General features: G+C 28.8%; 2 protein-coding genes across 2 annotated transcripts; one reads left to right on the top strand and one right to left on the bottom strand.

Moving 5' to 3' along the window:
* Positions 1–5,906: 5,906 nt before the first annotated feature.
* LOC111032413 (transcription factor Dp-1-like) lies at positions 5,907–12,972 on the bottom strand. Its single transcript, XM_022312723.1, has 7 exons — positions 12,665–12,972; positions 8,416–8,566; positions 7,429–7,638; positions 7,155–7,303; positions 6,975–7,057; positions 6,829–6,912; positions 5,907–6,761 (listed from the first exon to the last, which is right to left on the bottom strand). Exons 1-7 carry the CDS (start codon positions 12,769–12,771, stop codon positions 6,691–6,693), a joined length of 855 nt encoding a protein of 284 aa, XP_022168415.1. The 5' UTR covers positions 12,772–12,972; the 3' UTR covers positions 5,907–6,690.
* A 1,062-nt stretch (positions 12,973–14,034) lies between these two features.
* LOC111032412 (transcriptional adapter 2-alpha) lies at positions 14,035–16,137 on the top strand. The gene is made up of 3 exons (XM_022312722.1): positions 14,035–14,736; positions 14,898–15,199; positions 15,263–16,137. Exons 1-3 carry the CDS (start codon positions 14,286–14,288, stop codon positions 15,779–15,781), a joined length of 1,272 nt encoding a protein of 423 aa, XP_022168414.1. The 5' UTR covers positions 14,035–14,285; the 3' UTR covers positions 15,782–16,137.
* Positions 16,138–16,336: the final 199 nt, after the last annotated feature.

Below are 16,336 nucleotides of genomic sequence, written 5' to 3'. Positions count from 1 at the left end.
AGTTATAAATTACAATATCAATATTCAATGCTCGTTATACCTATTATCTACATATTGGTAAATCCACTCAGAAACCAAAAGATAGTTAAGTAAGTGCCCTAAACCAATACATTGTTTTTTTTTTTTTTTGATCGACAATATTCTTTATTGTTACGAGCTGTACAAGTTTTACAAGAATCGGAGAGTGGCTAATTCGTATTTATTGGTTTTAAATAGGTAAAGTCAACTCGAAGGTCGTGGTTAATCAAAAAATATATTTATGTTACCAAGAATTTAGGTAATAACATAAATAAAAGTAAACCTAACTAAATATTATAATTAGATGATATCGTCAATGTCCAGGCATTGGCAGACAATATAAGCCTTGATGGCTTGATGTAAAAATCAAATACCGATTTTGTTAATACATTTTACAACTATGATTAGAAAATTACCTACCTTGTAATGACTACTGATGAAATAGACGATGTTGATTATAATTTTGTTTGACAAAATATTTAAATTGTGTTCGAAGTTTAAAGTACGCTGTACAGTGCTCAACAAAATTAGACGACTGAATAAAGTATACGGCACCACAGGTAGGAACTATACTACGTATAATAATATTATGTTATGTTATGTGCTGCGTGCCTGCGTGCTAACAAATATTGTAACAAATAAGTTATCGCGATTTATAAATTATACAGCATATACCAACTTACTATATGTATAGATGTATGTACCTATACCTATCATTTAGCCGACGAACGACTATCTTTTACTTAATTCTGTGAGAGCGCGATCGTGGGCATATCACAGAACCTGAAAGTACGTGTTTGTTAGTAGGTATACCGATTAGATAAATCGATTTTACCTAACCGTTACTGATTCAACAAACATTATTAATTATTATCAATATTGTGGTTGAAAATGACCGGAATTATGGTCATTACCTAGGAAATATTGCTAAATGCTTCGTCGCTTGTAAAGTTGTAAATAATGAGCATAAGCGTTTTTTCCTAGTCTGCAACATCGTGTACACTGTACAGTCTAATTTGATCGGAAATATCGTTATTGACTTAACTATAGGTAGGTAGTCATTAACGCTCATTCCTTCATTTACGCCTCAGACTGTAACATAAACATACACAATTAATTAAAATTGAACAAGATGCGATTGATTTACAATCTGACATCAATAACTTACTTTCATGGTGAAATAGAAATCACTTATCTTTGAACGTTGATAAATGTAAATTTATGCACTTTTATTTAATAAAAAATCCAATTAACTATAATTATTCTATTTGCGCTTCAAATATTGAGCTCGTATCTCAATTTAAGGATTTAGGCATTATTTTTGACTCTAAATTAAATTTTTCCTCACACACTGAAATGATAAAGAATAAGGCTATGCGTAACTTGGGTTTTATTAAGCGTACCTGTGGCTCATTCATAGATCCTATTCCCTTGAAAATCCTATATTGCTCCCTTGTTCGTTCCCATCTAGAATACTGCCCTCTTATTTGGATAAATAATACCTCAAAACAAAATTCTTCCCTAGAATTTGTTCAAAATAATTTTTTACGTTTCATTTCCTTTAAATTTAATATATACATGCCTCCCCACAGTTCTTATAGTAACGTACCTATTACATTTTCTATATCTTTTACCATTTCATGAACGTCGAATACTTCTACTTTCCAAATTTCTTAATAAATTATTATTGGGCGTTATTGATTGTCCGGAATTGTTATCATTGATTAATTTAAAAATAAATAACCTTAATACCAGAGATGCGAAACCATTTTACCCTCAATTTTCAAATAAAAATTATATTTTAAATTCCCCCCTAATCTCCTCATGGTAGCTGGTAACACTTACTCCTTTGATTTTATATAACTTATTGTACATTATCTATATTATATACCTTATCGCACTTTATAGTTTTCTTATTATATTCACTTAAACACTATTAGTTTTATGTATAATTTTTGTTATAATGTTTTTTTTCTTGTTTACTAATTTGTTAATATCTTGTATTGTTATGTGTACATATTCGAAATTGTAATAGGACTTACGTCCGTACATTTGAATAAATAAATAAATACATTTTGAAGTAGGTATCTACAATTATATTGTAATTTATAAATAGAGACCGGGCTGGATAAAAGTATAGAAACAATGAGATCTCTCATTTTATTATCGCGGAAGTAATTAAAATATAAAGAAGAACTTAAATATACTTACAAGTAATTTGGTCGAACCCCGAGTCTTGGACATTTACAAACAAGATTTGGAAAAAATATTGTAGGATTAACATCAGTGTTTGTAAAAGTCTGAATTCTTTACCAATTGTGTGATATTTTTTGCCTTGCTTTATACTTCTACATACATTAATTACAATATTTCACGTCAATTTAAAAATAGTAAAAGTAATAATTTAAGTATACCTATTAAGTAATAGGTACAAAGTAAGTACTACATTTCCACATTATCTACTCGAAGTTGATGCCCGCACATAACTGGCCGTGATAGTGGTATGTTACAGATGGAGAATTTTATCACCCGGTTATAAAAGCCGGAACACTCAATTTTTCACAGTTAGTTGACTTTATACAGTTTATGCGGAGACTTTTTTTTTGGAATCAGTAACAATTCCAGAAAGTAAAATCGATACTTTCTTTGACTGGAGTAATAAACTGCGACAGTTCGAATAAATATACCTAGGTACCTATTATACATCGAATATTGAAATTCTCGGACAATAACTCGAGTGATTAAAAAGAAGAAAATCATATTATGTACTTCTTTAGGTTTAAAAGGATGTTTTTATATACACTTTTTTTCTGTTATCCTTATTACTATAGGCGTAACTAGTCCTTTAGGTCAAGGGGAGGGGGCTGGAGTCCTTAAAATGATTTATAGCAAGATTAGCCTAACCTAACCTTTGGGAACATAATTTCACCCTCATAATTAAGACATTTTTGGGGGCTGAAGCCCACCCAAGCCCCCTTCCCTAGTTACGCTAATTACTTATCGTTTTTATTTTATAAACAGATAGAATATATTTGAATAAAAAAAAAGTTTAGAAGCATATTTTACTGCGTGATCCACGCACACGTGGAATTCACACAAAACATATGATGCCTTTAGCGAAATCGCGCATTCGGAATGTTGCATCCAAAACTATTTTCAAAATGTATGGTTATGGTAAGTGGTTTGGGCTTCGGAGATACAATTTCGTGTCGCAGAATTTAAATAAATCTACAATAGGTACTATGGTCTATGTTAGTATATTCAATATAGAGTTCCCCCCCCCCATATTAGATACACTTGTTAACTTTTGCACTAGTACACATGTCACTAGAATATTTTAAATTCTAAATGAAGAGATGAAGCACTAAGTGACAAATTATTGTTGTGACTATAGCGTTAAGGTCCTCAGTCTTCATATCCCGATAACAAATAATAATTAATCGACTCCAAAAGGCTCCGCGATAGAGACTCTAACATGTCAGGGCCTGCCTACGTGGTCACGTACGCCAAGGCGCGTCCGGACTTCGACAGAGCATACCTCAAAGTTATTTTATACGCCTGCAGGAGTGTCACTGTCAAGCAAGAGCGCCCGCAGGGGAGCAGAGTGATCATTTCCCCCTGAGAACTTTTACATCAATGTCACTATAACTATAATTGGATAATATGTAATTTTTATATATTTTGCATTGGGAGATTTTATCCTACCGGTATGTTTGCTGTCCACCATAGGCGCAACTAGACCTCTAAAACAGGGGGTGCTAAATATGTGAATGCACCACAGAGCCGTGGGGGGCTTTGCCCCCACACCCCCTACACATGAGCCTGCAATGCTCGATAATTCAACATTTTAAAACATATATTAACACACTTCACATAAATAAAAGAAAATAAATTTATAATACTTTTTTGCTAAAATTTCAGTAACATAAGGATACATTATAATTTCATAATTTTGTTAGTAAATAACTTATATATTTATAATACATTTTAAATTAGCATAATTTTTCTAGGTTTCATACAATATTTAATTAAAATAGTTTCAGTGTTAAGCTGATTTAATAAATCTTTTTCAATATTCAGCAAAGATAAATTGGTAAACCTTTGCTGAAGCATGCTTGATCTTAACCAGTTTTATTATTTGCTTTATTATTATGGGAATATCCGTGTATGGAATGAATTAGAATGAATTATATTATAAGACTTACGACCAAATAATTAAATATTTTTTCAGGAAATTTATCATAATATTTAAAAACATAACATTCATGGTATTTCAATAAAATAATAAAAGTTAGATATAAAAAACAGGGGGTGCTAAATTTTAACTTGGGGGTGCTAAAGACCTTTTTGCACCCCCCTAGTTGCGCCACTGCTGTCAACTATCGCGGTTTCCCGAATCTAACTGTAATAGATAATTATTAATTATATATATAGTTATATTGATATTGTAGTATTGGGTTATTTGCATATCACAACAATTTATTTGTAAATTATAATACAGACATAACATAAAACAAATTTAAAGCCAAGAAGTTAGATCTATCTAGTAAACATTTAAAATAATAAAAAAAATTGTTTTCGGTATAATTATATGCTTGGCTTTAAAATAGGAGCTCACAGGCCTTAGGCCAGTATTTTTTATACAAGAAAGGAAAATACTACGAGAGATTTTCGGGCCAATAAAAGATGACATAATCAGAGGAATGGAAAAAGGGAAAAAATAGAGAATTTCAAAAAGTATAAAATGAAAATAATATTATAGAGACTATCAAGAAAGGAAGACTGCATTGGGCAGGCCATCAATGAGGAGCCAAAACTCCCTACTAAGAACAATACTAGAGCAAAATCCGGTAGGCAAAAGACGATAGGAAAGACCAAAACTAAGATGGGGAAATTTAGTCATTAGGAACGCCGAAGAATTAGGAGGCGGATCAAACTAGTAGTATTTAGGCATTTAGCTATGGGTAAAGATGGCTGGAGAATTGGTTGAGATACAGGATAGTCTTAGTGGCAGATAAACCAAAAAGAAAAGAAAAAGTAATAGATATCATTGTATTTTACCAGTGTTCTAAAACATACAATCTTTTTTAAACATCTTCAAAATGTTATAGAATATGAACACCACTAATTATTTCTATAATCTATAAAGATTAAGGCAAGGTTAGGTATGATAAATTCTTAGACTCTAATAATAATAGTTTTATAGTTGTTATATTATATAAAATAAACCAAGATTAGGACCACTTAAAATTTCAAGTATTTTCTGAAAACTGTGTAATATTAATGTTTTAAAACAATAGAACAATAAAAAATGTTGAAGTCATTTGTATTAGTTATGCTCAAAAACCTATGCAAATATACTGTTTTTGTATACTAATTTCAAATTAACACTAATAAATCACTAAAAAGTACATTTGTGTTTATCCTTAGACAAACTAGACTCACCCTAGGTATTTGTATATAATAATTTTCACAAGGCCCATTAAACAATTCTGCGCACAAAATTAATACTAGTATATCCCAGATTGGCCATTTGAGTGGATAATTTCTAAGATTATATTATAATAGTTAAATGTTTATTTGTGAGATTGTATCAAGAAGAAATTTTTTTATTTAATTGTTTTATTTTAAAGGTTCTAGTTGATTAATTTAAAATTTTAATATTTACATATAATAATGTTAATTTAGCTATACATTTTAAAGGAGTAGTGAAATATAAATACCTACATGAAAAATGAAGGTTGGCATTGGTACTACTAGTTGTACCAATTTATGGATACTGAATTATTGTAGACCTAAAAAATGTAAGATATTAATTTGTATGCTATTTAATTTTATTATCAATTTCGAAGTATAAACAAAAGGAATAATATAAAAAGAACACTAAATTTATACAACATAAAATTAAATGTATTACATAATATATTTCAGTGTTTAAATGAACATACATGATACATGTTATGTGTTAACTTAATACTTTCTTAAAAGACACAGTGGTATTATCGATACAATGTATGGTAAATTCAGGCGTAATAAATGAGTACCTCAAAATAATCAACAAAAATACTTGTATACCATAACATTATACAGTCCTTGTTATGGCACAAATACTCTATCTCTCATTCTTTCTCTCTCACACAATGTATAATACAATATTTTTTTTTCATACTTAAAGATTCGTACATTTAAGTATCATAAATTATAATTAAATATTCTAAATATATAAATTTCTTTCATCTACATTAATGGAGATGTAAGTGTTTTAATTATTATAATTAAATATTCTAAATATACATATTTCTTTCATCTACATTAATGAAGATGTAAGTGTTTCATATCATGTCATCAATTTGATATTGTTTGACAACAAATACTAACCGTATAACAATATTTTTAATTTCATTAACCCTAAGAGTAAAAACATTAATAGACAAATAATTACAAGAATTGTACAGAGAGAAAATTACCCGTCATACTATATATCATCATTCGTAAAAATAAAAAATATATATAGACTGTACCAATAACACCAAAATTGTTCATGCATCAACAAGCAATGTGGCCTAACTTACATTAATCATAACTTAAGATAATATTTTGTAAAAATAGAGTGATTTTTAATTAAATTTCTGATAATTATTAGGCATTGATCAATGCAAAAGTCACCTCACTTTAGCTAGACTTGAACTTTTTTTTTGGCTGTTCTTCTACTACATCTAAAGCTGAAGATTCAACGGCTATTCCTAAAAGATACAATTATAAAATGAATGATACATTTTAATAATCAAATTCAATTTTTGATATACATACGTGATAAAAATTCATGTAATTTCTTTGGTACGCATGTTTTTGCTTGTTCTAATTGATCTGCAGTACTTGTTCCTGTATTGAGACCTATTAAAAAAATGTTAATAATGCTGATTGCTTAATTATATTAGACATATTTTATTATATACCTAATGAAAGGTTCATGCTTTTTAACAAATCCATATCTTCTACAATTTCATAACTGTTACTAAATCCAAACAAATATTCTTTTCTGAAAAAAAAAAATACATAAAAAACATTAATATAGGACATAGGTATTATGAATATTATTGACAGTTAAAATATAATTTAAGTATAAAATGTCTAACTTGTCTTGAGAAATACTGCAATCAATTACAGTTCCAGGATCAGCTTTAATGGCAATGAATGGCAAACTAAGAACTGACGCAGAAGACGGCCGGCCATGAATCTGTTCATACTTTTTATTTTTTTCAACGAGCTGTTTAAATGTGACTTGCTGTCAACATGAATAAATACAATTAACATTATAAAATATATGCACTAAGTAAAAACATAATAATAAGATATTAAAAATGTCATTGATATTGGGTAGGGACATAATTGAATGAAAACAGTACATACTTGAACAATTAATTCATGCAAAAATGCTTGTTTTTCATTGAGCCGTGCCATTAAATCTTCTCGTTCTCGAGTTAGTGTAGTAGACTCCTGATATGAAGTCACTGGTAATCCTATCCATTTGATTTCTTTCTTTTCTTTTGATATAATATTCATGGCCATTAAAACATTTAAAGCATCATACACTCGTCTTCTCACATTTTTTTGGTCATACTATTAAATTAAAAATGAACACAACATGAGATTTAGAAACATAAAAGATAATTAATTAATAGTAACACTAAGGAGGATGCCACATCCACAAGTGTTGTCTCCTTCACACATAGCAAATTTTATGTTCACAATTATCAAATTTACTCAGTCAATTGACCAATTATATAATTTAAAGATATGATCATTATCCAGGGCATCTTTTATTGGTATTTTAATTACAAACCAAGTTGTATTTTAAAACTACATTTATTTACATATTGACATATTTACATAATTTGTAAATTATTAATATTTCCATGATGCTACAATAATACAGTAAAAAAGCACCCTTTACCCTTAGCAAAAAAGGAATCATTATGACCTAACCTTGTACTGATGTACTACTTAAGTGTACTATCGAGATACAAACCTCTATTTTTCAAATGAGAATCTCCGTTTCTCACAGTAAATTATTTAGCAAATATTTTTTCCGAAAATTTGGAACAAGTAGTTTTTGTGTTAGTTAACTTTGTGTATAAATATAATAGGTTAAATTATTTAAGAATGTTAATGATTAATATTAACCTAAGGAAGGGGTTTTCATTTGGATAACAGAAGTTTGTATTGTCACAGGATACTTCTTAAATAGAAGACAAAATGAAAAAATGAAGAATTTAGAAAATGGACTTCGAGTTTATTTGAAAATTCCAAAAATCAGAATTTGAATAAATTTGTTATATAAAAAAAAAAATGATCATTAGTGGTTATAACTTATAAATATTAAAGTTTGAAACTTACTTGTTCAGCATTACTACCCTCTGGATACTCAGCCACAAGTTCGTCTGCTACTTCATTATAAGTAGTCAACATTTTACTACGTACTTTTTCACATACACGCATGGCAAAATGACGTAGACCTTTTCCAGGTTTTTCATTTCTTCTACGCTTACTAAAAAAAAATATGATAATATTCTTCATTATAAATGCTTTAAGTAAAATCAAAATATAAAATAAATATCTAGTAAAAATAATCTGTTTGAAAGTATACTGATTTTTCTTTATGTACACTTAATCTATAAATATTTAGTAAGATTAAGTGATAGACATGAAATTTGAAGAAGTCCATCACTTTAAATTAAGAAATATTTGCTTGAAACCTTTGTATATTGTACAGTACATTGAGTCGTGAGTTCTAAAACAAACTGTAAGGATTTTAATATAATAATTTGTAATAAAGGGTAAAATAGAAGGATCTAACAAAATTAATACAAGTGAAATGTATGAAAAAAATTATGGATGATAAATAATTTAAGATTTACTTATGTCTGAAAACTCTCAAAAAGATTATTTTAAAATTTAATTGTTATTACATTTCATATTAATTTACTCAAAGTTTTTAAATATTTTATAAAATAAGCAACTTGACTTAAAAAACATTTTTCTCAAAATTAGATTTGCTAACTTAATTTTTTCCAAAAATAAGCAATTTTATACTGTACTTGTAGCACAAGTTTCTATGAATTATGTAAAAATGTATTTTTAAATATTGATTAGAACAAAAGTTATTCAATTTGTCAGTTTATTCTGTTAGATACATCTTGTATCTAAACAAATATCAACTTTATAAATATGGAAACTTATTAAAATTTAAACATACACATACTACTGTCAATATATTTTAATAATGCAGTTTAAGATTTAAAAAAAAAAATCCTTTGATTTAGTGGACACAACCATGTAATTGCCGAAATCACTTCAGCTAGTGTGTAATAAGAATAATGAAATTTTATAGAATGTATTTTTATCAAAATATTTTATTGTAATAGTTTCAAAAAATATTTAGGTAGGTTATATAATTATAAAATATAATATAATTCATAAAATGTATGAAAATTGTTAACTTGCAAAAATTGTAAGAAAAAATTCACAATGCAAAATAAAATGGCGAAAAAATTAACTCAAAAATCAAAACATGCAAAAAGGTATCAAAATTGAATTCATATTGTTACAGAAAATTTTTTTGCAATAAGCTAAAAAAAATACAATTTTTTACAAATCTACAGCCCTATATTTTGTAATATAAGAGAAATAACATGGATGTTTTTAAGGTCTCCCTTAATTAAATTTTTTGTGGGAGAATAAGGGTGAGTATAGAATTATCATTTTTGAGATAGCTTTCTGTGTTTATTTTATGTATTTCAACTACATTTTTAGGGCTATTTTAAAAAAGCTTATGAAAAGTTACTGATAATTTCTAACTATTTAAAGTTACAATATTTAAAAAAATACAAGCAAACAAATTATGTATTAAATAAGAAATATAAGGTGTAATAGAAAGACCTGACAAATGAAATAACTTTTGTTGTAAACAATATTTTCGAATTTTTTAAAATTAAATTGACTAACACTGATAGTGTAATATATTTTTTTTTTTTAATATTGAAAATAAAAAAATTAATTCTGATATGAATTTTTTTTAAATGCCAAAATGTTTTAAAGCCTTACACTCTTAAATTTGAAAAGTAGGTAGTTAACTTTTTAAAAAAATATTCAGGTTTTAACAAGTAACTATATAAAAATTCTCATAATTTTTTTTTGAAAAAGTTTTTATTTTGGGCATTTAATTATTTTTTTAAGACTGAATCAACTTTACTGAACAAAAATGATGAGATATAGAAAAATTGTAAAAAGTAAACTACTAAACTAAAGTAAATGTTTTTACAATCAAAATTTTTAGGAACCAGTTATTTTATAAATTGGATATTTAAAAAAAAATTATATGAGACTTCAATTTTTTTGTTTAGTGATCAAAATTAAAAATAAAATGTTATACTATTGGAACACGTAGCACAAGCATCTGTTAATGACATAAAAGTTAAAAAATAATAATTAGAACTCTTTTTTTTTTTTCATTTGTTAACCTTTCTATAACATTTTGTATATTAACTTTGTTATATAAGTTAGTCAATTAAAACATCAATTAAGTTAATATAAAGTTAGAAAAAAGGTGTGCAATTTACCTTTATATATTATTAATACAACCAGAATTAAATTATTGTAAATATTTAAATTTTTTTGATACTAAACTAATTTATTGATTTATAAATTGATTGATTAAGTTTTGAACTTTGGGATTGTGTACATTTTTTAAGAAGTTAATTTAAAAAAAAAATTTGAGTAACTTTATGCTGTTTCAAAAAAATGACTAGTTAAGTTACTCAATATTTACAGGAGAAATACAACTTCTTGAATTACTTTAACAAGCTTCTGAACAAAGCAACTAGTTAAGTTCTAATTTCCTAACTAGTTAGTGCCCAGCATCCATTACATTTTTTAACTACTATTTTTATAATTTTATTTGTAAATCCTAAACTCAGATGGTAATGACATACAATTAGAATCCTTTTCTCTAATTTTACATAGGTAAAAAAATCATACATTAATGGCCATTCTTACAACGTCCATTTAAAGATAACAGACACTTAACAGGCAGAATTTGACTGGTAATAAAATTTATAATCAACTGGTTCGCGTTAACTGACACTTAACTGGACATTGTAAGAACCACCCGAAGTATGTATATTGCGAGGTATATTGCATACACATGGAAAACAAAGGATATTCAAATTCAGATTTACACAGATATTAAAGGACAATTTTCTGAAAAATGTAATATCAAAGTTAATTTAAAATATAAAATGGAAATTTAGTATAAATATAATATTTATTTATAGACAATTTTAAAATGTAATTAACAATAATTATTAATAAACCAACAATAAAATTTAATTTGATATACCAATTTCTAAAACTAGTTAGTTATCTATCTTATATTTCAAACATAATTAAATAAGGAAAAAAATTCTTTATTAAGGTAGATGCATTGGCTAATCAACAAAAAATACATATTGTTAATATACCTATATTTTTAATTTCAGTTTGGTACTAAATATTAGGTAATTAATGTAACTTATCACAGTACATAAATTTGATAAAATGTGTAAATTTTAATCCATCAACTACCTATTAATATAAAACTTAATTGATTTAAGAAGTATGTAATTTAAAATTCAATTTGTAAAAATTTACTTCATAGATTTTATATAAAAATCTAAAATTTTACCTCTGATTGTTCAAGAGTAAAAAATATTAACAATTGAGGTGAATCAGAAGAAACTTCCTAGAATTTTATAATTTATAAATTATTTTTAATTTAGATATTATTTACAATCATTAGTAAAAAAAAATACATATACAGAAACTTTTGAATGTCTTTAGATAAAATTTGTTATGGATGGCAAGATAACGGAATGATTTTCCTACTACTTTTCTCTTATAAAATTTGAAAAGTTCTTTATAATACGTAGCTACAATAAACAACTAACAATTAAATTTAATATTTTTTTGAAAGCTAAACTTAGTAAATACAAGTGTAAGTGCAAAAATGACAAAGCAGGTCCTTTGAAACCTGAAAGCATGTAAGAAAAAAACACTTCAATCGCATATTTTTTATTTTAACATCTCATTTTAGATATTCTTACAGTTAAGACTAAATCAATCCTTAGGTTTTTCAAAGAAAACTTATGCTGTAAATGTTAAAAGATATCAAGTACCTTCAGTCAGTGTCGGTCAAGCTCATGATCGGCCCCTGGCACATTCATGTTCAGGGGCATAAATTCTTAAGTTATAAGGGTCAGATTTAAAAAAAAGATGAAATCCTCTGCCTACTATTGGTTTTTGAACATGAAGTAGTTTAGTATGTGGGCGTACAATATGTTTGTCCATCAAACGGGACCTGATGTAAACCTCATAGTATTCCGGCACTGAAAATGTCTATGGCTAAATTCTCAAACCCGCCAAAACTCTCAACTGGAGTCGTGTCAAAAACTAATCGTTCGATCCAAAAAGTTGGCACCAAAGTGACCACCAAAGCGTGGATCTCTGGGGGCGCATGGCCAGCGAGCCCGATTTGCGCGGGTACCAAGACCTTTCTGGCCCTAACCTAATCCAAGACTCTACAAGCGGACGCGCGGGCGAGTATACTTACTAGGCTGGTATGGGGGCCATGTTGACTACAGGAACTGCTTGACTGCCAGATTCGTTCTCCTGTTTGACGACCACGTACGAGGAAGATGTAGAGGACGACGAAGACATAACGTACCACCGCCCGGCGGCCTTTGAAGCGGCGCAGTGAGAACGCGGATGGCGAGAACGGGCTTAGGGGTGAAGGACGAAATGGCTGATGAACACTTCCGACCAGACGGGTCTTATTGTTAGGTATAGAATAATAGTAACACCACAAAAATGTCGACGGGACGACGCACGTTATCAAGCTGCTCGCTTGGCATCCAAGTGATAACGAATGTTTGGCGGCGTTCGCGAACGGGCGGGAAAAATCGTATAAGCGCCCCGGGAGGAGAAAAAAATTCCCCCCGACAAAAAAAAAACTGCGAAAACAAATTTTCGGAACCCCCCGTTGATTTCACGTGGTGCAAAAATTTCCCCCCCTTACTCAACAACCGAACATTACGGGGAAAACACGCGCGCTTCAACAACTCACTTTCACCATTATTATAAGTTTATCAGACTATAATATTACCGTCTACATCGAAATAAGTGTTATTTTTGCAGACTTGCTGTTTCTTATAGGTGTTTCAAGTAATATTTGATCGTGTTCGGGCGATCATACTCTAGTACTCATTGTCCATTGTCGTCCTTAATGATGGAAAAAACTCCAAAGTTGCAGGTCCAAATCCAAACTAACCTAAGTACCTATAACACATCGTTTTGTTTTGGCGGCCAAAAGTCTCTATAGAACTTAAACTTGGAATATCAAAATGCGATACACATGAATACAGGTATCTTTTGGATCTTATTATAATAACCACGAGTGATATATGTATATTATATGATGTATTGATATAGACATTAATCCTATATGCTAGTGAAAAATATCGTTTCCGTCAATCTTTGGTATAATAATGTAAAAAAATTATTAAGCTACAGTTAAGCGCCAAAATTTGTAATTCATCCTGCTTGAATAATGTTTTTTAGATGGCCAACTTCCGTATTGAGGGTATGATAAAATACTGGTTTTTCTTTCCATACGTACCTACGTTTTTGTGTTACGAAACAACGAAACCTCGAATTGTTTCATCAACTCTTTCAAAATTGGACTAACTCAAATTGTGCGATTTTGTGATGTTTGATTAAAAGTTCCAGCGAAGGAAGAAGTTAAAAAAAAAAACTTAAAATAAAATTTTAATTTCCTTATTACTGAGATTTCAGAAAAGCGCGGTAAAATCCACGAGCGCGCATAAACAATTTACCTACTGAAGTATGAATCGATTCGATGAATATCATGTTTTTGAGGTTAAATCCTTATCACGCCATTTTATCATTATTAACGTTATCTAGTATCATTTTAGTCCGTGGTATCATCAAGTATCAACACGTTATCTGCCGCAAAATTTATTTTCAAACGAATATTACAATATTGTCAATAACTATAATTGTTTTAGGTTTTGCTTCTTGTGATTTATTGTAATTTGTAGTCACTTCATATTCTCGAAAATGCATGCCATGTTATAACTTACACGTTTTACATTTCTGTAAATTGCCTGTACCGATGCCATAATTGATATCAATAGTATCACCGCCACTGTAAAATGTTCACAAAAAAGAGGAAATTGTGCTGCAGGTTTTGCTTTACAGACCTCTGGCTCGAGCATACGTTCATTAAATGTGCGAATGCTACCTGTGCCGATTTGGGTGTTAGTCTTTGCCTTCAATGTTTTGCAGCCGGTACCGGAGATAATGTTCATAAGAACACAGATCCATATCAAGTTCTGTGTAATGCCATCGACATTGGCGACTACTTGTGGGCAGCTCATGAAGAAATCACATTACTTGACACATACATGAATACCTTGTCTTGGGAAAAAGTTGCTACAAAATTAGGTAGAACACCAAAAGAATGTGAATGCCATTACTTTGATAATTATGTACTTTATCCAAAAATTAAAGGTCTAGAATGTGTGAACATAAATGCATTTAGATTTGATAGATTTGATGATGTGAATATGCCAAACACTATTGGTGATTCATTGGATTTAGAAGGTATTTATTTAGTTTTAAACCAGTAAGTATTATTATTTGGCACATGAAAATTGAACCTTAATTTATAGTTTTTGTCCTTTCACTGTTTTTCCATTAAATAAGTACTGATTTTGTCATCATTAATTTGGTAACTCCATTTAAATTTCCGTTTTATTTTTTAGAATCATATCATCAATATGAATTAGCTATTCGTTTAGCTGGCTATCAACCAGCACGTGGATCATTTGAAGAAGAATATGATAACCAAGCTGAATGCATTTTACAATTATTAGATGAACCTACATGGATTGATCAAAAATCTAAAACCATTTTAGAATCAAATGAATTTTACAAAAGGCTGAATACAACTATTTGTGACATTTTTAATGAGAGGCTGCAAGAACGATATAGAAGAAGACAAATTGTTAAAGACTATGGACTTGTTGCATTTAATAAACACCAGTTATGGATTAAGTCTATGGAGGTATAGACAATAATTTCTCATTTTTTATTGAAGTTTTTTTTAAGAAATCTAACTTAATTTCAGATGATAATTGGTCCAGAAATGATGCGAAGGTTAATTCGTTATTTGCACCTAATAAAACCACTGGCTTTTGATTTACTTATAACCAATCTTAAACAAGAACATGAATTGTTAGCTAAAATTCATAAGCTCATTGTTTATCGTAAAAATGGTTTAACTAAAATGGCTCAAATAAATATTTATAATGAATTAAGTGCCAAAAGAGAAGAATATTTAAAAATAAGGCCTTTGGGATCATCAACATCAAGAATTATTGAAAACTCCAAGCCTCGTATGAATGTTTGTAATCTTCCAGGTTTTCAAAAACTTGATGATGATGAGAGGGAACTTTGTGCTCAGATTAAAATGTTACCTGAATCATATTTGAAATTTAAGGAATTACTTATAAACGAGTGTGAAAAATCAAAAGGTATAATTTTAAAAACTGCAAGAAGTTTGGTTAAAATTGATGTTAACAAAACAAGAAAAATTTATAACTTATTGATGAGTAAAAATATATTATGGCAACGTTGCCAAGACTGATTATATTATTTTTAAACTAAAAGATATTTGTTATTTATGTTTTGTATGTCATCAGACAAGTAGCCAGGGGGTGTTTAGTATAGGCGCAATTAGGGGGGTAGCTTGGGGAAGAAGCTAAGTCTAGTTTTATTCATTGCCCCCCAAGTAGTTTTTTCATCATATTTTAGTTTTAAATAACAATTATCAGGGTCTGTGCTCCTAATACAATTTTAGCCCTCCCAGAAAAATGTCCCTAGTTGTGCCTATGGTGTTTATATATCTCTTTCAATCGTATAATTAAAAAATATATTAGACGTGTGAACAGCTTCCCCCCACCTAAATTGTGTTTAAATATTAAACACCCCCTTTAAAAAATCCTGGCTACGCTTCTGTTTATCATTGTTATGTTTAACTGTTTGAAATAAATTAAATATTTGTTTGAAAAAATGTTATTATTAAAATTAATTACTGAGTAAGTTAATTTTGTAATAAACTCAATTATTTTCTTTTGTATTAAATGAGTAAATCATATACAATATACATTTCATTTTTAAATCCTGTTATATAGTGAAATTA

Source organism: Myzus persicae, unplaced genomic scaffold, assembly GCF_001856785.1.
Source record: "Myzus persicae strain clone G006 unplaced genomic scaffold, MPER_G0061.0, whole genome shotgun sequence".
Lineage (NCBI taxonomy): Eukaryota > Metazoa > Arthropoda > Insecta > Hemiptera > Aphididae > Myzus > Myzus persicae.
The sequence above is the reverse complement of the archived record's forward strand: the minus strand, read 5'-3'. Positions and strand labels throughout refer to the sequence as shown.